Consider the following 26,254-nt stretch of genomic DNA (forward strand, 5'->3'; position numbering starts at 1 on the left):
TGCCCCTGCCCACTGGTAAGTCTGATGGTCATTACGTTGTACTGGTGACCGCTCCTGGCAGTGGCATACCTGGTGCCCCTGCCCACTGGTAAGTCTGATGGTCATTATGCTGTACTGGTGCCCGCTCCTGGCAGTGGCATACCTGGTGCCCCTGCCCACTGGTAAGTCTGATGGTCATTACGTTGTACTGGTGCCCGCTCCTGGCAGTGGCATACCTGGTGCCCCTGCCCACTGGTAAGTCTGATGGTCATTACGTTGTAGTGGTGCCCGCTCCTGGCAGTGCCATACCTGGTGCCCCTGCCCACTGGTAAGTCTGATGGTCATTACGTTGTACTGGTGCCCGCTCCTGGCAGTGGCATACCTGGTGCCCCTGCCCACTGGTAAGTCTGATGGTCATTACGTTGTACTGGTGACCGCTCCTGGCAGTGGCATACCTGGTGCCCCTGCCCACTGGTAAGTCTGATGGTCATTATGCTGTACTGGTGCCCGCTCCTGGCAGTGGCATACCTGGTGCCCCTGCCCACTGGTAAGTCTGATGGTCATTACGTTGTACTGGTGCCCGCTCCTGGGAGTGGCATACCTGGTGCCCCTGCCCACTGGTAAGTCTGATGGTCATTACGTTGTAGTGGTGCCCGCTCCTGGCAGTGGCATACCTGGTGCCCCTGCCCACTGGTAAGTCTGATGGTCATTACGTTGTACTGGTGCCCGCTCCTGGCAGTGGCATACCTGGTGCCCCTGCCCACTGGTAAGTCTGATGGTCATTACGTTGTACTGGTGCCCGCTCCTGGCAGTGCCATACCTGGTGCCCCTGCCCACTGGTAAGTCTGATGGTCATTACGTTGTACTGGTGACCGCTCCTGGCAGTGGCATACCTGGTGCCCCTGCCCACTGGTAAGTCTGATGGTCATTATGCTGTACTGGTGCCCGCTCCTGGCAGTGGCATACCTGGTGCCCCTGCCCACTGGTAAGTCTGATGGTCATTACGTTGTACTGGTGCCCGCTCCTGGCAGTGGCATACCTGGTGCCCCTGCCCACTGGTAAGTCTGATGGTCATTACGTTGTAGTGGTGCCCGCTCCTGGCAGTGCCATACCTGGTGCCCCTGCCCACTGGTAAGTCTGATGGTCATTACGTTGTACTGGTGCCCGCTCCTGGCAGTGGCATACCTGGTGCCCCTGCCCACTGGTAAGTCTGATGGTCATTACGTTGTACTGGTGACCGCTCCTGGCAGTGGCATACCTGGTGCCCCTGCCCACTGGTAAGTCTGATGGTCATTACGTTGTAGTGGTGACCGCTCCTGGCAGTGGCATACCTGGTGCCCCTGCCCACTGGTAAGTCTGATGGTCATTACGTTGCACTGGTGCCCGCTCCTGGCAGTGGCATACCTGGTGCCCCTGCCCACTGGTAAGTCTGATGGTCATTACGTTGTAGTGGTGACCGCTCCTGGGAGTGGCATACCTGGTGCCCCTGCCCACTGGTAAGTCTGATGGTCATTACGTTGTACTGGTGCCCGCTCCTGGCAGTGGCATACCTGGTGCCCCTGCCCACTGGTAAGTCTGATGGTCATTACGTTGTACTGGTGACCGCTCCTGGCAGTGGCATACCTGGTGCCCCTGCCCACTGGTAAGTCTGATGGTCATTATGCTGTACTGGTGCCCGCTCCTGGCAGTGGCATACCTGGTGCCCCTGCCCACTGGTAAGTCTGATGGTCATTACGTTGTACTGGTGCCCGCTCCTGGGAGTGGCATACCTGGTGCCCCTGCCCACTGGTAAGTCTGATGGTCATTACGTTGTAGTGGTGCCCGCTCCTGGCAGTGGCATACCTGGTGCCCCTGCCCACTGGTAAGTCTGATGGTCATTACGTTGTACTGGTGCCCGCTCCTGGCAGTGGCATACCTGGTGCCCCTGCCCACTGGTAAGTCTGATGGTCATTACGTTGTACTGGTGACCGCTCCTGGCAGTGGCATACCTGGTGCCCCTGCCCACTGGTAAGTCTGATGGTCATTACGTTGTAGTGGTGCCCGCTCCTGGCAGTGCCATACCTGGTGCCCCTGCCCACTGGTAAGTCTGATGGTCATTACGTTGTACTGGTGCCCGCTCCTGGCAGTGGCATACCTGGTGCCCCTGCCCACTGGTAAGTCTGATGGTCATTACGTTGTACTGGTGACCGCTCCTGGCAGTGGCATACCTGGTGCCCCTGCCCACTGGTAAGTCTGATGGTCATTATGCTGTACTGGTGCCCGCTCCTGGCAGTGGCATACCTGGTGCCCCTGCCCACTGGTAAGTCTGATGGTCATTCTTTAATATACACAATGAAATAATCATTGAATGTATGTCTGCTTTTCTACATTACACAACCTTAGAGTGTGTTTCTCTGTAGTTCTGTTTCAAACTGCTTCTGACCCTGTTTCTACTGTTTCACTGTTGCAGGACTCCCTCTGCTGGGATGGAAGCTCACATCCCTGTCCTCTTCTTGGACTTGAATGGTAAGGCCTGGAATCACCTTCATACTGACACTAAACCACTTTATGTCTCACTGGACTGAAGAATTACAACCATCGTAGTCCAACTGCACCTCTCCAGCAGACAACCTGACAGTGAATCAACAGTTAACATGATCTAACATCAGACTCTGTGTGTCTCTGTCACCTCTACAGCAGACAACCTGACAGTGAATCAACAGTTAACATGATCTAACATCAGACTCTGTGTGTCTCTGTCACCTCTACAGCAGACAACCTGACAGTGAATCAACAGTTAACATGATCTAACATCAGACTCTGTGTGTCTCTGTCACCTCTACAGCAGACAACCTGACAGTGAATCAACAGTTAACATGATCTAATATCAGACTCTGTGTGTCTCTGTCACCTCTACAGCAGACAACCTGACAGTGAATCAACAGTTAACATGATCTAACATCAGACTCTGTGTTTCTCTGTCACCTCTACAGCAGACAACCTGACAGTGAATCAACAGTTAACATGATCTAACATCAGACTCTGTGTGTCTCTGTCACCTCTACAGCAGACAACCTGACAGTGAATCAACAGTTAACATGATCTAACATCAGACTCTGTGTCTCTGTCACCTCTACAGCAGACAACCTGACAGTGAATCAACAGTTAACATGATCTAACATCAGACTCTCTGTGTGTCTCTGTCACCTCTACAGCAGACAACCTGACAGTGAATCAACAGTTAACATGATCTAACATCAGACTCTGTGTCTCTGTCACCTCTACAGCAGACAACCTGACAGTGAATCAACAGTTAACATGATCTAACATCAGACTCTGTGTGTCTCTGTCACCTCTACAGCAGACAACCTGACAGTGAATCAACAGTTAACATGATCTAACATCAGACTCTGTGTCTCTGTCACCTCTACAGCAGACAACCTGACAGTGAATCAACAGTTAACATGATCTAACATCAGACTCTGTGTGTCTCTGTCACCTCTACAGCAGACAACCTGACAGTGAATCAACAGTTAACATGATCTAACATCAGACTCTGTGTGTCTCTGTCACCTCTACAGCAGACAACCTGACAGTGAATCAACAGTTAACATGATCTAACATCAGACTCTGTGTGTCTCTGTCACCTCTACAGCAGACAACCTGACAGTGAATCAACAGTTAACATGATCTAACATCAGACTCTGTGTCTCTGTCACCTCTACAGCAGACAACCTGACAGTGAATCAACAGTTAACATGATCTAACATCAGACTCTGTGTGTCTCTGTCACCTCTACAGCAGACAACCTGACAGTGAATCAACAGTTAACGGGACCCAACGCTGCCGGGGTTAACTCTATCCTGCCCAAGGAGCACGGCAGCCAGTTTTTCTACCTGCCAATCATCAGACACAGTGATGACGAGGTAGAGTACTGTGTGTGTATGTCTGTGTGTGTCTGTGTGTGTGTGGATGTGTTTAACTATTCTTGTGGGGACCAGAAGTCCCACCCAAAAATATTGTGGAGAGCAAATTTTTTTCTGACCAACTGGGGACATTTTGTTGGTCCCCACGAGGTCAAATGCTATTTCGATGGGGTTTAGGGTTAAGGTTACGTTAAGGGTTAGGAGCTAGGGTTAGAATCTAGGTTTAGGTTTAGCGTTAGGAGCTAGGGTTAGGTTTAGGGTTAGGAGCTAGAGTTAGGGTTAGGAGCTAGGGTTAGGTTTAAGGTTAGGAGTTAGGGTTAGGTTTAGGGTTAGGAGCTAGTTTAAGGTTAAGGTTAGGGTAAAAGTACGGGTTAGGGGTTAGGGGAAATTTGATTTTGAATTAGACTGAATTGTGTGTCCCGACAAGGTTAGCTGTACAAGAGAGAGTGTGCGCGCGAGCACTGGCCACTTCCCGTTTTCCAGAAATCCTGGTTGGAAGATTTCCGCAATCAGGAGGAAATATGCAGGAAACCCAGAAGTCCTCCAATCAGGATTTTGTGAAAACCTGAGAATAATTTTGGGAAACTTACTGGAATTTTGCAACCCTAAGAATAATAGTTGTGAGTGTTTTCCACCATGCAGTGTAGCGTGTAAATACCTCCTGTCATCTGTCCTCCTGCCACCAGGTGTCAGCGGTGTGCTCCTGGGACTCATCCATCCACGACTCTCTGCACCTGAACCGCGTGACGTCACCCAACGAGCGTATCTACGTGATCATTAAAGCCACGGTGCAGCTCAGCCATCCTGCCTCCATGGAACTGGTGGTCCGCAAGAGGATCGCTGTCAACATCTACAACAAACAGGTCTGCACTGACTGGACTGGAGACACACACACACACACAGACTGACAGACACACACACACAGACTGACAGACACACACACACACACAGACTGACAGACACACACACACACACAGACTGACAGACACACACACACACACACACACACAGACTGACAGACACACACACACACACACACAGACTGACAGACACACACACACACACAGACTGACAGACACACACACACACACAGACTGACAGACACACACACACACACACACAGACTGACAGACACACACACACACACAGACTGACAGACACACACACACAGACTGACAGACACACACAGACTGACAGACACACACACAGACTGACAGACACACACACACACACACAGACTGACACACAGACTGACAGACACACAGACAGGCTGACAGACAGACAAACATCTGTCAACATCTACAACAAATAGCACTGACCGGCCTGGTGACTACTGACATGGCTGACAGCACATAATTAGATTAGATTTGAGAAACAGCCCGGTTTCCCCGACCCAGATGAAGCCTAGTCCTGGACTAACAGGCATGCTAGGACTGGGTTTCACCTCTGTCCGGGAATTCGGCCCTGTAACTCTCTCTGTCTTGCAGCCTGTTACTCAATGTGCAGAACAGGCAGGCTTTCATGAGGATGCCTTAAAATATAGTCTTTTTTTATTCCATGTTGTTTTTCTCTGCCGTAGAGCTTCACCCAGAGTCTGAAGAGACGGATGTCCTTGAAGAACACACTGTACTCCTGTGGAGTCACCTATGAGATCCTGTCAAATATACCAAAGGTAAACAGCCTCACTGTTACTGTGTGATGTCAGTGTCACTGTGTTAAATATAGTATGCCAACAATAACCAGTCTAAACCATCTGCAGGGGACTAGTATCCAAATAAAGTTAAAAACGATTCTTATTTCCATTTTTGGTATCCAGAGATAATGGTACAATAAAAGTATTGTTCATTCACTTTTTAAGGAGTGATGGAGTCCTCTTTCTCACATGTTTTAGATGTATTTAAAGGACAGGTTGTATTTTATATCAAATCAAAGGTTATGTGTCACATGTTGGTAGACAACAGGTGTAGACTAACGGTGAAATGCTTCCTTACGGGTCCTTTTCCAACAATGCAGTTAAAGATAAAATAAAACATTGTGACACTGAATAACAAATAAAAATAACAAGTAAAAATAACATGGTTATCTATATACAGGAAGTAGAAAATAACATGGCTATATACAGGGAGTAGAAAATAACATGGCCATATACAGGAAGTAGAAAATAACATGGCCATATACAGGAAGTAGAAAATAACATGGCTATATACAGGAAGTAGAAAATAACATGGCTATATACAGGGAGTAGAAAATAACATGGCTATATACAGGAAGTAGAAAATAACATGGCTATATACAAGAAGTAGAAAATAACATGGCTATATACAGGGAGTAGAAAATAACATGGCTATATACAGGAAGTAGAAAATAACATGGCTATATACAAGAAGTAGAAAATAACATGGCTATATACAGGGAGTAGAAAATAACATGGCTATAAACAGGAAGTAGAAAATAACATGGCTATATACAAGAAGTAGAAAATAACATGGCTATATACAGGAAGTAGAAAATAACATGGCTATATACATGAAGTAGAAAATAACATGGCTATATACAGAGTAGAAAATAACATGGCTATATACAGGGAGTAGAAAATAACATGGCTATATACAGGAAGTAGAAAATAACATGGCCATATACAAGAAGTAGAAAATAACATGGCTATATACAGGAAGTAGAAAATAACATGGCTATATACAGGAAGTAGAAAATAACATGGCTATATACAGAGTAGAAAATAACATGGCTATATACAGGGAGTAGAAAATAACATGGCTATATACAGGAGGTAGAAAATAACATGGCTATATACAGGAAGTAGTAAATAACATGACTATATACAGGAAGTAGAAAATAACATGGCTATATACAGGAAGTAGAAAATAACATGGCTAAATACAGGAAGTAGAAAATAACATGACTATATACAGGGAGTAGAAAATAACATGGCTATATACAGGAAGTAGAAAATAACATGGCTATATACAGGAAGTAGAAAATAACATGGCTATATACAGGAAGTAGAAAATAACATGGCTATATACAGGAAGTAGAAAATAACATGGCTATATACAGGAAGTAGAAAATAACATGGCTATATACAGGGAGTAGAAAATAACATGGCTATATACAGGAAGTAGAAAATAACATGGCTATATACAGGAAGTAGAAAATAACATGGCTATATACAGAGTAGAAAATAACATGGCTATATACAGGGAGTAGAAAATAACATGGCTATATACAGGAAGTAGAAAATAACATGACTATATACAGGAAGTAGAAAATAACATGGCCATATACAGGAAGTAGAAAATAACATGGCTAAATACAGGAAGTAGAAAATAACATGACTATATACAGGGAATAGAAAATAACATGGCTGTATACAGGAAGTAGAAAATAACATGGCTATATACAGGAAGTAGAAAATAACATGGCTAAATACCTGAAGTAGAAAATAACATGGCTATATACAGGAAGTAGAAAATAACATGGCTGTATACAGGAAGTAGAAAATAACATGGCTATATACAGGAAGTAGAAGATAACATGGCTATATACAGGAAGTAGAAAATATCATGGCTATATGCAGGGAATAGAAAATAACATGGCTATATACAGGAAGTAGAAAAGAACATGGCTATATACAGGAAGTAGAAAATAACATGGCTATATACAGGAAGTAGAACATAACATGGCTATATACAGGAAGTAGAAAATAACATGGCTACATTGTTAACTCTCTTAGACAGCTATACCACCCTAGGACACAGTTTGGTTAACTCTCATAGACCTCTACACCACCCTAGGACACAGTTTGGTTAACTCATAGACCTCTACACCACCCTAGGACACAGTTTGGTTAACTCATAGACCTCTACACCACCCTAGGACACAGTTTGGTTAACTCTCATAGACCTCTACACCACCCTAGGACACAGTTAGGTTAACTCTCATAGACAGCTGTACCACCCTATGACACAGTTTGGTTAACTCTCATAGACCTCTACACCACCCTAGGACACAGTTAGGTTAACTCTCATAGACAGCTGTACCACCCTAGGACACAGTTTGGTTAACTCTCATAGACCTCTACACCACCCTAGGACACAGTTAGGTTAACTCTCATAGACCTCTATACCACCCTAGGACACAGTTTGGTTAACTCTCATAGACCTCTACACCACCCTAGGACACAGTTTGGTTAACTCTCATAGACCTCTACACCACCCTAGGACACAGTTTGGTTAACTCTCATAGACCTCTACACCACCCTAGGACACAGTTTGGTTAACTCTCATAGACCTCTACACCACCCTAGGACACAGTTTGGTTAACTTTCTTAGAGAGCTGTACCACCCTAGGACACAGTTTGGTTAACTTTCTTAGACAGCTATACCACCCTAGAACACAGTTTGGTTAACTTTCTTAGAGAGCTGTACCACCCTAGAACACAGTTTGGTTAACTCTCTTGGACAGCTATACCACCCTAGGACACAGTTTGGTTAACTCTCATAGACCTCTACACCACCCTAGAACACAGTTTGGTTAACTTTCTTAGAGAGCTGTACCACCCTAGAACACAGTTTGGTTAACTCTCATAGACCTCTACACCACCCTAGGACACAGTTTGGTTAACTTTCTTAGAGAGCTGTACCACCCTAGAACACAGTTTGGTTAACTCTCATAGACCTCTACACCACCCTAGGACACAGTTTGGTTAACTTTCTTAGAGAGCTGTACCACCCTAGAACACAGTTTGGTTAACTCTCATAGACCTCCACACCACCCTAGGACACAGTTTGGTTAACTTTCTTAGAGAGCTGTACCACCCTAGAACACAGTTTGGTTAACTCTCATAGACAGCTATACCACCCTAGGACACAGTTTGGTTAACTCTCATAGACCTCTACACCACCCTAGGACACATTTACATTTTACATTTAAGTCATTTAGCAGACGCTCTTATCCAGAGCGACTTACAAATTGGACAAGTCAGTTAAGAACAAATTCTTATTTTCAATGACGGCCTAGGAACAGTGGGTTAACTGCCTTGTTCAGGGGCAGAACGACAGATTTGTACCTTGTCAGCTCGGGGATTTGAACTTGCAACCTTTCAGTTACTAGACCAACGCTCTAACCACTAGGCTACCCTGCCGCCCCAGGCCGCCCCAGGACACAGTTTGGTTAACTCTCATAGACCTCTACACCACCCTAGGACACAGTTTGGTTAACTTTCTTAGAGAGCTGTACCACCCTAGGACACAGTTTGGTTAACTCTCATAGACCTCTACACCACCCTAGAACACAGTTTGGTTAACTTTCTTAGAGAGCTGTACCACCCTAGAACACAGTTTGGTTAACTCTCATAGACCTCTACACCACCCTAGGACACAGTTTGGTTAACTTTCTTAGAGAGCTGTACCACCCTAGAACACAGTTTGGTTAACTCTCATAGACCTCTACACCACCCTAGGACACCGTTTGGTTAACTTTCTTAGAGAGCTGTACCACCCTAGGACACAGTTTGGTTAACTCTCATAGACCTCTACACCACCCTAGGACACAGTTTGGTTAACTTTCTTAGAGAGCTGTACCACCCTAGAACACAGTTTGGTTAACTCTCATAGACCTCTACACCACCCTAGGACACCGTTTGGTTAACTCTCATAGACAGCTATACCACCCTAGGACACAGTTTGGTTAACTCTCATAGACAGCTGTACCACCCTAGGACACAGTTTGGTTAACTTTCTTAGAGAGCTGTACCACCCTAGAACACAGTTTGGTTAACTTTCTTAGAGCGCTGTACCACCCTAGGACACAGTTTGGTTAACTTTCTTAGAGCGCTGTACCACCCTAGGACACAGTTTGGTTAACTCTCTTGGACAGCTGTACCACCCTAGAACACAGTTTGGTTAACTCTCATAGACAGCTATACCACCCTAGGACACAGTTTGGTTAACTCTCATAGACAGCTATACCACCCTAGGACACAGTTTGGTTAACTTTCTTAGAGAGCTATACCACCCTAGGACACAGTTTGGTTAACTCTCATAGACAGCTATACCACCCTAGGACACAGTTTGGTTAACTCTCTTGGACAGCTGTACCACCCTAGGACACAGTTTGGTTAACTCTCATAGACCTCTACACCACCCTAGGACACAGTTTGGTTAACTCTCATAGACCTCTACACCACCCTAGGACACAGTTTGGTTAACTTTCTAAGACAGCTATACCACCCTAGAACACAGTTTGGTTAACTCTCATAGACAGCTGTACCACCCTAGGACACAGTTTGGTTAACTCTCATAGACAGCTATACCACCCTAGGACACAGTTTGGTTAACTCTCTTGGACAGCTGTACCACCCTAGGACACAGTTTGGTTAACTCTCATAGACCTCTACACCACCCTAGGACACAGTTTGGTTAACTCTCATAGACCTCTACACCACCCTAGGACACAGTTTGGTTAACTTTCTAAGACAGCTATACCACCCTAGAACACAGTTTGGTTAACTCTCATAGACAGCTGTACCACCCTAGGACACAGTTTGGTTAACTTTCTTAGAGAGCTGTACCACCCTAGGACACAGTTTGGTTAACTTTCTTAGACAGCTGTACCACCCTAGAACACAGTTTGGTTAACTCTCATAGACAGCTATACCACCCTAGAACACAGTTTGGTTAACTTTCTTAGAGAGCTGTACCACCCTAGGACACAGTTTGGTTAACTTTCTTAGACAGCTATGCCACCCTAGAACACAGTTTGGTTAACTCTCATAGACAGCTATACCACCCTAGGACACAGTTTGGTTAACTCTCATAGACCTCTACACCACCCTAGGACACAGTTTGGTTAACTCTCATAGACCTCTACACCACCCTAGGACACAGTTTGGTTAACTTTCTAAGACAGCTATACCACCCTAGAACACAGTTTGGTTAACTCTCATAGACAGCTGTACCACCCTAGGACACAGTTTGGTTAACTTTCTTAGAGCGCTGTACCACCCTAGAACACAGTTTGGTTAACTCTCATAGACAGCTATACCACCCTAGAACACAGTTTGGTTAACTCTCATAGACAGCTATACCACCCTAGGACACAGTTTGGTTAACTCTCATAGACAGCTATACCACCCTAGGACACAGTTTGGTTAACTTTCTTAGACAGCTATACCACCCTAGGACACAGTTTGGTTAACTCTCATAGAGAGCTGTACCACCCTAGGACACAGTTTGGTTAACTCTCTTGGACAGCTATACCACCCTAGAACACAGTTTGGTTAACTCTCATAGAGAGCTGTACCACCCTAGGACACAGTTTGGTTAACTCTCATAGACAGCTATACCACCCTAGGACACAGTTTGGTTAACTCTCATAGACAGCTATACCACCCTAGGACACAGTTTGGTTAACTTTCTAAGACAGCTATACCACCCTAGGACACAGTTTGGTTAACTCTCTTGGACAGCTATACCACCCTAGGACACAGTTTGGTTAACTCTCATAGACAGCTATACCACCCTAGGACACAGTTTGGTTAACTCTCATAGAGAGCTGTACCACCCTAGGACACAGTTTGGTTAACTCTCTTGGACAGCTATACCACCCTAGAACACAGTTTGGTTAACTCTCATAGACAGCTATACCACCCTAGGACACAGTTTGGTTAACTCTCATAGACAGCTATACCACCCTAGGACACAGTTTGGTTAACTTTCTTGTAGTATAATCATATTGTGTTGTATTGTAATATGATAATGTTGTGTTGTATTGTAATATGATAATGTTGTGTTGTATTGTAATATGATAATGTTGTCTTGTAATGTAATACTGTTGTGTTCAGGCGTCTGAGGAGCCTGAGGAGAGAGAGACTCTGGCCCTGATGGCAGCGAGGGCAGACGGTGAGGAGAGTCAGGATGGACAGACCTACATAGAGCAATACACCAGAGGACTTCTGGAGGTGGAGAATATACTGAGCCTGGAGAGACTCAGACAGGTACCTCTCACACACACACACACACACACTACACACACTACACACACACTACACACACACACAGTTCACGCTGTTGAATCGTATGGCCTCTTGCTGTTACACATGGTAAATTATGTTATTTTCGTCCATGAGTTTAGATGTGTGTGAATCCTGTGTGGTTTGTGTAACGGCAGTTTCTAGATGGATCACTGCCATCCACATTTCTCTCTGGGGACAATAAACTTTGTTTGATTGATGTCATCAGGCGGTGACGGTGAAGGAAGCTCTGTCTGTTAAAGGGAGAAACATCAGAAGGAGCTTCAGCACCCCCAACGTACAGCACGTAAGACACACACACACACACCAGCACCCCCAACGTACAGCACGTAAGACACACACACACACACCAGCACCCCCAACGTACAGCACGTAAGACACACACACACACACATACACCAGCACCCCCAACGTACAGCACGTAAGAGACACACACACACACCAGCACCCCCAACGTACAGCACGTAAGACACACACACACACACCAGCACCCCCAACGTACAGCACGTAAGACACACACACACACACCAGCACCCCCAACGTACAGCACGTAAGACACACACACACACACACCAGCACCCCCAACGTACAGCACGTAAGACACACACACACACACCAGCACCCCCAACGTACAGCACGTAAGACACACACACACACACACCAGCACCCCCAACGTACAGCACGTAAGACACACACACACACACACCAGCACCCCAACGTACAGCACGTAAGACACACACACACACACACCAGCACCCCCAACGTACAGCACGTAAGACACCCACACACACACCAGCACCCCCAACGTACAGCACGTAAGACAGAAATGTGTGTGTGTGTCAGTGAGAATTAGTGATCGCTTGCTGTTGTCTTCTAGACTTCCTGCAGCAAAACAGATCTGATTGGCTGGGAGGATGGAGACTGGAAGGTACAGTACAGTAGGATGGTTCATTATTATAAACAGACCTGATTGGCTGGGAGGATGGAGACTGGAAGGTACAGTACAGTAGGATGGTTCATTATTATAAACAGACCTGATTGGCTGTGAGGATGTAGACTGGAAGGTACAGTACAGTAGGATGGTTCATTATTATAAACAGACCTGATTGGCTGTGAGGGTGTAGACTGGAAGGTACAGTACAGTAGGATGGTTCATTATTGTAAACAGACCTGATTGGCTGTGAGGATGTGGACTGGAAGGTACAGTACAGTAGGATGGTTCATTATTATAAACAGACCTGATTGGCTGTGAGGATGTAGACTGGAAGGTACAGTACAGTAGGATGGTTCATTATTGTAAACAGACCTGATTGGCTGTGAGGATGTAGACTGGAAGGTACAGTACAGCAGTATGACTCTTTTTAAACAGTCTGTCTCGTGGATCTCTTACTGTAGGTCTACTGATCTAACCCATAGAATGGAAATGTCTAATAATACTGTCTGTCTGGTCCTCCTCCAGGGTCATTGTGACTCTAACCCTCTAACCTGTCTGTCTGTCTGTCTGGTCCTCCAGGACCATTGTGACTCTAACCTGTCTGTCTGTCTGGTCCTCCAGGACCATTGTGACTCTAACCTGTCTGTCTGTCTGGTCTTCCAGGACCATTGTGACTCTAACCTGTCTGTCTGGTCTTCCAGGACCATTGTGACTCTAACCTGTCTGTCTGTCTGGTCCTCCAGGACCATTGTGACTCTAACCTGTCTGTCTGTCTGGTCTTCCAGGACCATTGTGACTCTAACCTGTCTGTCTGGTCTTCCAGGACCATTGTGACTCTAACCTGTCTGTCTGTCTGGTCCTCCAGGACCATTGTGACTCTAACCTCTCTTTCTGGTCCTCCAGGACCATTGTGACTCTAACCTGTCTGTCTGTCTGGTCCTCCAGGACCATTGTGACTCTAACCCTCTAACCTGTCTGTCTGTCTGTCTGGTCCTCCAGGACCATTGTGACTCTAACCTGTCTGTCTGGTCCTCCAGGACCATTGTGACTCTAACCTGTCTGTCTGGTCCTCCAGGACCATTGTGACTCTAACCTGTCTGTCTGGTCCTCCAGGACCATTGTGACTCTAACCTGTCTGTCTGGTCCTCCAGGACCATTGTGACTCTAACCTGTCTTTCTGGTCCTCCAGGACCATTGTGACCTTCATCAGGATGTCTCTGACTGCACTCCCCAGGACGGTGGTTCTCTGTGTGGGACGCCACTCAGAAACAAGACAGAGAATCACGGTAAACAACCACAAATCAACAACATCAAGTCCAGCTATAGTTGGGACCAGGAGGCCTGACCAGGAAACTCCTGTTTTAGATCATATTTAGGACCCTGGGTGTTTCTCAGTCAGGAAAACCTCCAGGCTATACTAAGAATAGTATAGGACTAAAAAGCATTCTAAATGTAGAATTTAAAGAGCTATGATGTTTGTTTTTACTACTGCGTTCCCGCTCAGGTCTGGTACCAGAGAGCCCCACCTTCTTCAACTCCAGCCCGTTCAAGGCCCTCTCTCCCCAGACGCCCAAGTTCCTCAAGTCTCTGCTGCCGGTCAGAGAGGAGAGCAAGACCAAGAGAGTCCTGGAGGCACGACCACTACTGGGACAGGAGGTATGGGCCACAACCATCCCTCTCTCTCTCTCTTTATCCATCCATCCCTCTCTCTCTCTAGCCATCTCTGGCCCCTTTTATCTCTCCTCTCTTTCTTTCTGTCTTTCCCTATTTCCTTTCCTGTGTTCTGCTTCTTCATCTTCTTTTTCTTCCCCTACCATTCCCATCGTTTCTCTTCATTCAAAGTCCAGTGACATCCCTCCTTTTCTGCAATGTGACAGTATGCCAATACGTCAGTAGTAGTCATTGAAAACAGGACATTTTCCCCATTCTAAGTGAATCCAGTACACACAGACAGATATTTACTACATTCAACAGCTACTAATTCTACTAAACCTGTCTGATGATTGCTGATTGTTCTGGCTGAATGTGATCTGCTCACATATATTTTAAATCTATTGTGTGAATGGGGAGCTCTGTGCTCTAAATCTATTGTGTGAATGGGGAGCTCCATGCTCTAAATCTATTGTGTGAATAGGGAGCTCCGTACTCTAAATCTATTGTGTGAATGGGGAGCTCCATGCTCGAGGTCTATTGTGTGAATGGGGAGCTCCATGCTCTAAATCTATTGTGTGAATGGGGAGCTCCATGCTCTAAATCTATTGTGTGAATGGGGAGCTCCATACTCTAAATCTATTGTGTGAATGGGGAGCTCCATGCTCTAAATCTATTGTGTGAATGGGGAGCTCCATGCTCTAAATCTATTGTGTGAATGGGGAGCTCCATGCTCTAAATCTATTGTGTGAATGGGGAGCTCCATGCTCTAAATCTATTGTGTGAATGGGGAGCTCCATGCTCTAAATCTATTGTGTGAATGGGGAGCTCCATGCTCTAAATCTATTGTGTGAATGGGGAGCTCCATGCTCTAAATCTATTGTGTGAATGGGGAGCTCCATACTCTAAATCTATTGTGTGAATGGGGAGCTCCATGCTCTAAATCTATTGTGTGAATGGGGAGCTCCATGCTCTAAATCTATTGTGATACCATCTCATCCAAAGCGCTGATGCGCTGCACTGAACTAGCATGACATTTAGGATGCCAACCATGTTCATCTAATACACATGGTTTTCCAGTCAATGTGGCCAGCATGTCTGTATCACCAGTTCCACTAACTAACTAACTCTACACCCTATTGACTGTCCTGGACTGTGCATGTATGTATGTTAACTCACCTGCTCCATGCATGCCTCCTGTGTGACTCCCATCTGCAGAGCATGCGCTCCTCATGTGTGGACAGCTCCGTGCTGCTCCCCCCTCCCTGCCACGGCCATGCCCCCTGGTGCAGGCCCAGAGCGGGCAGCGAGGGCCACCGCAGCCCCTCCACCACCACCCTCACCCCCTCCACCCTCACCCTCAATACCTGCACCAGCAGGCAGCTCAGCCTCACACTGCCACACACCGCTGTAAGTCACACACACACACACACACACACACACACACACACACACACACACACACACACACACACACACACACACACACACACACACACACACACACACACACACACACACACACACACACACACACACACACACACACACACCGTGGTGCCTTGAAGTGAATACGGCATGAAGTGCATGATGTCATCAGCTCATGTTTCTTCCAACATCATCTCAACCAACCACCACTCCATCCATGGTTACAGTCACTGTCCTCAATGCATTCTAATATCATGTGATGGTGGTAGGCTCCAGTGGTGGCTGGTGACACATTCAATCAGTAGACATCTTTGTAACAGCTGGAATGGAAAACATTGAATGGCATCAAACATATCAAACACTTATTTGATTCCATTCACTCCATTCAAGCCCCCTCACCAGCCTCCATGATAGGCTCCCCTGATAGGCTCCGCTGATAGGCTCCCCTGATAGGCTCCCCTGATAGGCTCCTCTGCAGAAAGAAACAGTAGCTGACATTGTCTCTGGTGGGTTCTGTCCTGTGTCCCTGTCTGTCCCTGTGTAATGTCTGTCCTGTGTCCCTGTTTGTCCCTGTGTAATGTCTGTCCTGTGTCCCTGTCTGTCCCTGTGTGATGTCTGTCCTGTGTCCCTGTCTGTCCTGTGTCCCTGTCTGTCCCTGTGTGATGTCTGTCCCGTGTCCCTGTCTGTTCCTGTGTGATGTCTGTCCCTGTGTGGTGTCTGTCCTGTGTCCCTGTCTGTCCCTGTGTGGTGTCTGTCCTGTGTCCCTGTCTGTCCCTGTGTGGTGTCTGTCCTGTGTCCCTGTCTGTCTCTGTGTGGTGTCTATTCCAGGACTCTGAGGAGGAGACAGACATGGCCCTGAGTTTGGGTCTGGGCCCTCAGGACTTCCACAGCTTCCAGTCCTACATCCCGGAGGACTTTGCCAACTTTGAGGTGTACAACGCTGCCCTGGAGAGCCAGGAGGGGGGGGTGGGTGTGGCGGGGGGCAGGGGAGAGCTGCGGAGGGGTCGGGGAGGTGGTGGAGGGGGGGAAAGAGAGGGGGCTCCACGGAGCCCCACTGCCAGCAGCTGCACCAGCGGTTACTTCTCCCACAGTGCCTCGGACGCCACGCTCTCTGACGTGCCATTCGGCGCCAGCGACAGCTCCGACCAGCTCAGCGCCTCCGCAATGGCTCAAGACAGAAATGACCCTGACCAGGAAACCCACAACCTCCACCCCCACGAGTCCCCCTCCTTCCACTGCACCAGCACGGGCCAAGGCTGCGCCCAGACCAGAAGTGCCTCGCCGTGGGGTGACACCCAGACCCCTGCGTGTCCCCCTGGCGTCCCCTCCCAGCCCCTCCCCAACCCCCAAACCACCACCTCCCCCTCCTCCCCTGTCAGTATTCCTAACTGCTCAGAGCAGCCACCCTCCCCGCGGCCCCGCAGGTGTGTCCTCAGCGTCAGCCAGGAGTTTACAGACTTCAAGGGGGCCGACGACGGCATGGAGGATCTGGGTGAGCTGGGACACTTCCAGCCTGGGGATGCACCACACATATCCCCTGTCCCAGCGGAGGAGGAGAAAGAGGGCTCTGGCAGCAGGCACCAGACCTCTGACAAAGACCTCATCAACACACAACCACAACAACATACATCTGACACCGGTACCGCCCGGCTCCCTCAGCCCCACTCACACCTCCACAACGGCAAACAGTGTGTCGGCAGCGTAGCCGTGCCCTGCCCACCCCCCTCCAACCCCCCAGGCCAGTTAGCAGGAGGAGAGCCCCAGATCCAGGAGCCAATCCAGGGAGACCTACCTCCAGGGAGCCCCTGTCCCAGCCCAAGCTGCCCCGACCCCAGCAGCACTGAGGCCTCTGGGGACTCCTGCAGCGGGGACGAAGGCTCTGGCTCTGGTTCTCCGGTGGCCCAGCTGCCTGACTGGATGGCTCCCGGGGAGCAGGTATGGGTGGGGAAGAGGAGCGGCACGGTGCACTACGTCGGCGGGGTGGAGTTCGCCAAGGGGATCTGGGTCGGGGTGCAGCTGGACCTGGCTGTGGGTGAGTGGCTGTTTAGTTATCAAATTATGTGTAATAATGATGTAATGGGATGCCTCCCAAACAGTACCCTATTCCTTATCTACTGTAGTGCACTATGTAGGGTGCAGCCATAGTGCTCTGGTCAAAAGTAGTGCACTATATAGGGTGAGACTGTCATTTGAGACTGTCACTCTTAGAGTGCTGGTGCTCTGGCAATACTTAACTGACCTTAATTGGACCTGTGAGGAACCTGTCAGGTGTTTGAGATGTATGGTGAATGGTAACATGACTCCTGAATATCCCATCTGTCTCCACTGTCCAGGCAAGCACAACGGGACAGTCCAGGGGAGGGTTTACTTCCGCTGTCCTCCAGGCCACGGGGAGTTCGTCAAGCCCTCCTGTCTCACTAGAGGACCCCCCTCCATGGACACCACAGACCCCCAGCCCCTGGTCCGATAAAATTCACTAAACTCCCCGAATTCCCAGTCTTTCCAGGAATCCCGGTTCGAATATTCCCAGAATCCGGAGGGAATAAGAAGGAACTCCAGAATCCTCAAACAGCATTTCTGGAAAACCTGGGAATTTGGGGAAAGTGACTTTCCACCCAGGACTATCATCTACAGGGGGTCCCCAGATCCACAACAGTTCCTACTCGACCAGGCCCAAATCCACAACAGTTCCTACTAGACCAGGCCCAGATCTAGAACAGTTCCTACTAGACCAGGCCCAGATCTAGAACAGTTCCTACTAGACCAGATCCAGAACAGTTCCTACTAGACCAGGCCCAGATCCACAACAGTTCCTACTAGACCAGATCCAGAACAGTTCCTACTAGACCAGGCCCAGATCCAGAACAGTTCCTACTAGACCAGGCCCAGATCCAGAACAGTTCCTACTACACCAGGCCCAGATCCACAACAGTTCCTACTACACCAGTCCCAGATCCACAACAGTTCCTACTACACCAGGCCCAGATCCAGAACAGTTCCTACTAGACCAGGCCCAGATCCACAACAGTTCCTACTACACCAGGGGCAGCTGTCAGCGCTCAACAGCTGAGCCCCATTAACCAGCTCTTCTTCTCTCATTCTCACCCTCCCTCTGTTCCACTAGACATCCAATCATGTGTTCTGTCTGTCGGTATAAACGTCTGCTTTCCCTTTAACATATCTGTCCCGTGCGTTTTATGAAGGCATATCATCGTTCAATATCGTTGTTCACTGAAAGTCAAACACACACATCCAAGTTTTCTGCTGTGTTATTTTAGCTAGAGAGCGTGTAGATGGATAGACATGACCCACACGTGTTTATCTAACCGTAGTATCATTGAATCAGCTCAGCAGCTCATATTCCTGTTGAAACACCAGATCTTCTTGTAGTGGTCACAGACAGTTGTCATCTGGGGTGTTTGATCCAGAAGGTACTAGTGTTGATAACTCACTGATATCCGGATTGGTTATCCAAGTCACTGTGATATGTCGTCAGGGGTAACCAAAGAACTAAGGTTTCATATCTGCTGTTTTAACTGATATCTTATGTTGCGTGTGTGTGTGTGTGTGTGTGTGTGTGTGTGTGTGTGTGTGTGTGTGTGTGTGTGTGTGTGTGTGTGTGTGTGTGTGTGTGTGTGTGTGTGTGTGTGTGTGTGTGTGTGTGTGTGTGTGTGTGCGTGTGTGTACATATTATATGTGTGTCAAAGTAAACATAGTGCCTAGGCCACGAGTCCTCCTGAACTTTTGGGTCGTCTGCAAACAAATAATGAATTGAAGATGAATTGATGAATCATGAATTTGAAGATGTACAGTACGTATGAGTGTGGTTGCTATGTTGCCCATGTAGGCTTCATTAGCCTGTTGTTGTTGTACTGTAACACTGGAATGACAGATAACCCCCCCACTGAAACTATTGGGACTGTTGCCATTGCTGACTGACTCAATCATGCTTCTTGCACTGGAGTGGATCAACCCTCGCAGAGTTTCTCACACAAGACTTCTGTCTTCCATTCAGGACAAATGAAACGTATGCTGTCCTATCTGTGCGTGTTTCTCAGTTTCTCGACTGTCCTACATTGTGCCTCTCAAGCGGGTGGAAACGGAGGTGTCCATGTTGGATCTAAAATGTGTCAACTATCTGAAAGAAGCGACGAGGCTTCCTCTGGGTCGTATTCACTAGGCACAAAATGGAAGAAAACGGACTGATAAGGGGAAGGAGTACGTGAACTTGTCCAATAAGAAACTCTTGTTTTTGTTTTGCAAAACATTTTCCGTTGCAGAACGTTTTGCTACGGTGTACACTAATGAATATGACCCCGGTTGTGAGGCTAACTTCACTGAGTATACAAAACATTAAGAACACATGCTCTTTCCATGTGATAGACTGAGCAGGTAAATCCAGGTGACAGCAATCCCTTTTTGATGTCACTTGTTAAATCCACTTGTAGATGAAGGGGAGGAGACAGGTTAAAGAAGGATTTTTAAGCCTTGAGACATGGATTGTGTATGTGTGCCATTCAGAGGGTGAATGGGCAAGACAAAAGATTTAAGTGCCTTTGAACGGGGGTATGGTAGTAGGTGCTAGGGGTACCGGTTTGTGTCAAGAACTGCAACGCTGCTGGGTTTTTCACGCTCAACAGTTTCCTGTGTCAATCAAGAACGTTCCACCAACCAAAGGACATCCAGCCAACTTGACACAACTGTGGGAAGCATTGGAGTCAACATGGGCCAGCCTCCCTGTGGAACGCTTTCAACACCTTGTAGAGTCCATGACCTGAGAATGTAGGCTGTTCTGAGGGCAAAAGGGGGTGCAACTCAATATTAGGAAGGTGTTCTTAATGTTTGGTATAGTCAGTGTATACTATAATGCATTGTGCCTCTCAAGGGGGTGGAAACTGAGGCTAGACTGGGCCTGACTGAAGGCTGGCTGGCCTGATGCATTATGACCTGAAGCTCACAGGCATTTACAATGCTCTCCACCAATACCCTGGACTGTAACTGTTAGGTTGAATGCTCTCCACCAATACCCTGGACTGTAACTGTTAGGTTGAATGCCCTCCTCCAATCCCCTGGACTGTTACTGTTAGGTTGAATGACTAATGATGAAGCCTACCTACAGTGATTTGCTCTGACAGCATTTTCTATGTTAATTTGACTAATGAGTAACATTTAAGTATTTTTTTGAAGAGGTACTCATGTCAACAAATGAATTTAGTTTATTTTACAGGGAGAGGTGTGTGAACAGGGGATGGACACTATGAGGAAATGGGAGGGGAGAGATGATGTCAAATAGTTTTATAACCTGAATGATGAACCATGTCTCTGACATTTTGTATTTTATTGGAGCTGTGGATGTGGCTAGCTCTGGTCCAGGGGGTTAGTGCATTCCTCGCTAACGCCCTGGACCAGAGCTAGTTGTGGCTAACTGTGGTGGACCTGAGGAGAAATAGAATTTTAAAATGCTGTAATTTCAAGTAAATAAGAGAAAAAAAACAAGACCTTACTTTAAAGACGAGATCAAAGCTGCTCTCCCTAATGAGGAGTTGTACATATAAATGTATTTGAACATAGTATTATTTGCAATATTATAATGTACAGAATTGTATTTATATTGTATCTCAACAAACTGTTTTAATTGGTACAAAGATGTTCTAGAATACAGAACGTTTACAATCTAAACACTTGTTGTGTGTGTCGCCTCTTATTTGCATTCAATCAATTGAGTCAATGCAGATATTTATTGAGACTCGTGCAACTATTTCTTCCTGATTAAAGCCTCATTGAATTGTTTGAGTCGAGTAGGAATAATTATACTGAACTAAAATATAAACGCAACATATAAAGTGTTGATCCCATGTTTCATGAGCTGAAATAAAAGATCACAAACATTTTCCATAAGCACAAAAAGCTTATTTCTCTCCAATTTTGTGCACAAATTAGTTTACATCCCTGTTAGTGAGCATTTCTACTTTGCCAAGATAATCCATCCACCTGACAGGTGTGGCATATCAATAATCTGATTAAACAACATGATCATTACACAGGTGCACCTTGTGCTGGGTGACAATAAACGGCCACTCTAAAATGTGCAGTTTTGTCAAACAACACAATGTCACAGATGTCTCAAGTTTTGAGGGAGTGTGCATTTGGCACGCTGACTGCAGGAATGTCCACCAGAGCTGTTGCCAGACAATTTAATATTAATTTCTCTACTATAAGCCGCCTCCAACGTAATTTTAGAGAATTACGTCCAACTGGCCTCACAACCGCAGACCACGTGTAACCACGCCAGCCTAGGACCTCCACATCCGGCTTCTTCACCTGTGTGCTTGTCTGAATACCAGAGGAGTATTTCTGTCTGTAATAATGCCCTTTTGTGGGGAAAAACTCATTCTGATTGGCTGGGCCTGGCTCCCAAGTCGGTGGGCCTATGCCCTCCCAGGCCCCCCATGGCTGCACCCCTGCCCAGTCATGTGAAATCCATAGTTTATGGCCTAATGAATTTATTTAAATTGACTGATTTTCTTATATGAACTGTTACTCAGTAAAATCGTTGAAATTGTTGCATGTTGTGTTTATATTTTTGTTCAGTATATTAATGTATGCTTCATAGTTGAAATGCTGTGTCTTTGGTGCAATACTATTTTCTGTGGCTGTGTTTTAAGAGTGGTTTCACTAGGTGGTGCTAGTTACCAGTCAGAGTTAGAGGTAGTGCTCTCCACGGTGACCCAGAGAAGAGACTGAGTTAGAGATAGTGCTCTCCACAGTGACCCAGAGAAGAGACTGAGTTAGAGATAGTGCTCTCCACAGTGACCCAGAGAAGAGACTGAGTTAGAGATAGTGCTCTCCACAGTGACCCAGAGAAGAGACTGAGTTAGAGATAGTGCTCTCCACAGTGACCCAGAGAAGAGACTGAGTTAGAGGTAGTGCTCTCCACAGTGACCCAGAGAAGAGACTGAGTTAGAGGTAGTGCTCTCCACAGTGACCCAGAGAAGAGACTGAGTTAGAGATAGTGCTCTCCACAGTGACCCAGAGAAGAGACTGAGTTAGAGATAGTGCTCTCCACAGTGACCCAGAGAAGAGACTGAGTTAGAGATAGTGCTCTCCACAGTGACCCAGAGAAGAGACTGAGTTAGAGATAGTGCTCTCCACAGTGACCCAGAGAAGAGACTGAGTTAGAGGTAGTGCTCTCCACAGTGACCCAGAGAAGAGACTGAGTTAGAGGTAGTGCTCTCCACAGTGACCCAGAGAAGAGACTGAGTTAGAGATAGTGCTCTCCACAGTGACCCAGAGAAGAGACTGAGTTAGAGATAGTGCTCTCCACAGTGACCCAGAGAAGAGACTGAGTTAGAGGTAGTGCTCTCCACAGTGACCCAGAGAAGAGACTGAGTTAGAGATAGTGCTCTCCACAGTGACCCAGAGAAGAGACTGAGTTAGAGGTAGTGCTCTCCACAGTGACCCAGAGAAGAGACTGAGTTAGAGGTAGTGCTCTCCACGGTGACCCAGAGAAGAGACTGAGTTAGAGGTAGTGCTCTCCACAGTGACCTAGAGAAGAGACTGAGTTAGAGGTAGTGCTCTCCACAGTGACCCAGAGAAGAGACTAAGTTAGAGGTTGCCGGACAGCAGTGGCGATTTTAGCATGTAATTCTTGGTGGGGCAAAATCCCAAAACAAATTTGTGATGCATGCCAGCAAAGCCACAACACTAAACAATACATTCATTGCACTATAACAGTGACAAACGGGGACAAACAGTGCCCACAAACTGTTAGGGCCTACATAAAACTGTCCCAACAGCAGAGTTTTCTTTCCAGCACCATGGAGGGAATCCTTACCACCGCTACACCTGGTTATCAACAGAGCCTTGTCTGGCAGCCAAACAGTTCATTCAGACTCATTTACTGCCTTTAAAAAACATAGCTGATATGGATCACTTGTTTAAACAAATGTGGTTTTTCACTGACAATTCAGATGTATAAACTATGGCATAAGGGGACGACAAGCGGATAAGAGGCATCGTAATTTTGATTAAGACATTAGTGAGAGAGCTAGGACAGACGTAGTCAATATAACTGTTTATCACTTTTGAATTGTACAGCGACAGAATTCAGAACATGAGCCGTTCTTACAGTATTCTCTCTGCACACCAAGTCAGAACCATAGGATAAATAAAGGGGGCATATTAGCAGACAATGAAAGCTCTTACAATATTTGATGATTACATTTCTCATTTCTCTCAAACAGGCTATAGGCTACACGTGCACCACCAAGTCAGAACAGTAAGCTGAGTTATGAGGGGGAAAGGGACCAAATTATTAGGGGGAGGCACTTGGGCTACTAACAGCTTACTACACAACATACACTTAGTATTGCTTTTTTAGCTACAGTATACATATCTCCCTGGCATATTACATCATTTATACAGCAGTATACAAGACATTTTTGGACTCACCTTGTTGTGCTGTGCTCACCTGAACAGGAAGGTGGTGCGGTGGTCCTTCTTTTGGGGAAATTTTGTCATCAAACTTTGTCATCAAAGTCTGCTATTCTCTGGATTTATGGTGCTGTCAAGACAACTGGGAACTCGAAAGAAACAAGGTAGAATCATGAAGTCGGTGATCTTCCGGTCGTAACTCTAGAAAGAGACCCGAGTTCCCGACTTGGTATTCCGAGTTGGATAACTGTTCAAAACGTATTTTCCCAGTCGGAGCTCATTTTTTTCAGACATGATCACTCCAATCAAAGCTACGGTAGATATAATGTGATTTGATGTCATTTTATCTGTGGCCAATGACCTTGAGTCTTCTTGGATGGGCACTTCTAATGTAACTCTATGGCAGCACCCAAGAGGCTTGAATTTTCGAGCTCTCCCTATAGATTTTGACATGTCGAAGTGTCCCCAGGAATGACAGAACACTGAGCCAATCACGTCACAACTAGAGAACTGTCACGACTTCTACCGAAGTCGATGCCTCTCCTTGTTCGGGCGGTGTTCGGTGGTCGACGTCGCCGGTCTTCTAGCCATCGCCGATCCATTTTTCATTTTCCAATTGTTTTGTCTTGTTTTCCCACACACCTGGTTTTCATTTCCCTCATTCTGTGTTGTGTATTTAACCCTCTGTTCCCCCAATGTCTTTGTGTGGTATTGTTGATTGTAAGTGCATGTGCACATGTGTTTGACTGGTGCGCGTCGGGTTATTGTGCCCATATTTTGTATTTTCTTATGCCGTCGGTTTTACTATTAAACTGCTCCGGCTATTTACCAAGTTCTGCTCTCCTGCGTCTGACTTCCCTGCCACCAGTTATGCACCCCTTACAAGAACATTACCAGCCCCTACACTCTGTATTTTCCGCTGCCTGCCCCACCACCACAGAAAGCACTGAGCTAGGATGAAACACCTGCATTTTGGAGATGCCTTACTCAAGAAAGAAAAAGAGAGACAATGTTTGTATGCGGCTTTATGTTACACGTATTAATGCCAAAATAACATGCAAAATAGGCAACAACAACAACAAAAATATATTTTTTGGGGGGGGGGGGGTAAACAGGTGGGGCTCAAAACAGCCCTGAATGATGGGTTGGCACTTCCGGACAGACACTAGACCTATGGATGACAGACTGAGTTGTCAACATAGGTGTTTCTTGTGAGCTCAGCTCTACATGAAGGGGACTTTGCCCCAAATGGCAACCTATTCCCTATATAGTGCACTACTTGGCCGCAAGAATAGGGTTCCATTTGGGAAGCATCCCAAATGGCTGTGCTGGGGACAATGCTGTCTGGATAGCTGCTTTTGACTGCTAGATTTACAGGGACTCCATCTGTGGCTTGGTTTTGTAAGGGGATCCTGCCTGCCTTAGCCTCAGACCCAGCACCCTATCACAATAGTGTATGGCTGGCTGGCCGCCTGGCTGTCTGTCTGGTCACTCCAAAGAGAGAGTTTCACACCAATTCTTCAGCTGGTTCTCTGTTGCTCCAATTCCAAATTGACCCCCAGCTTCTGGTCCAGGGGAAGGCAACCCTGGTCCAGGGGCGCAGCAGGAGCTTCATGTTTTTTGATTTAACTGACCTGAAAGACCAGGTTTGTTGAATTTAGGCAATCATACTGATCAATTAGCTCAGTTGGTCAGGTGTGATGTGGTGCCTAGTTGGAACAAAATCCTGTATTACCTGCTGCACTACAGGAACAGGGTTCCCTACCCCTGCACTAGTCCATAGTAAACAGAGTATTTGAGCGGCGTTGAGCGGTCGGGAATCGCTCTTGGAGTGATGCCGCCCCAGCGCTCCACTTCCTTCCCACGGCTCGGCAT

General features: G+C 46.8%; 1 protein-coding gene across 1 annotated transcript in view; it reads left to right on the plus strand.

The window, feature by feature from the left end:
- Window positions 1-20,322, plus strand: part of kif13a (kinesin family member 13A) — a 77,967-nt gene extending 57,645 nt beyond the window's left edge. Inside the window, exons 23-33 of the mRNA XM_038976451.1 lie at window positions 2,429-2,484; window positions 3,760-3,884; window positions 4,571-4,747; window positions 5,464-5,556; window positions 11,746-11,898; window positions 12,143-12,220; window positions 12,812-12,862; window positions 14,058-14,154; window positions 14,373-14,524; window positions 16,775-17,978; window positions 18,280-20,322. Of these exons, the coding sequence (XP_038832379.1) occupies window positions 2,429-2,484; window positions 3,760-3,884; window positions 4,571-4,747; window positions 5,464-5,556; window positions 11,746-11,898; window positions 12,143-12,220; window positions 12,812-12,862; window positions 14,058-14,154; window positions 14,373-14,524; window positions 16,775-17,978; window positions 18,280-18,416 (2,323 nt within the window). The 3' untranslated portion in view covers window positions 18,417-20,322. The remainder of the gene's footprint in view (window positions 1-2,428; window positions 2,485-3,759; window positions 3,885-4,570; window positions 4,748-5,463; window positions 5,557-11,745; window positions 11,899-12,142; window positions 12,221-12,811; window positions 12,863-14,057; window positions 14,155-14,372; window positions 14,525-16,774; window positions 17,979-18,279) is intronic.
- The last annotated feature ends 5,932 nt before the right edge of the window (window positions 20,323-26,254 follow it).

This window comes from Salvelinus namaycush, chromosome 37, assembly GCF_016432855.1.
Source record: "Salvelinus namaycush isolate Seneca chromosome 37, SaNama_1.0, whole genome shotgun sequence".
NCBI classification, from domain to species: Eukaryota; Metazoa; Chordata; class Actinopteri; order Salmoniformes; family Salmonidae; genus Salvelinus; species Salvelinus namaycush.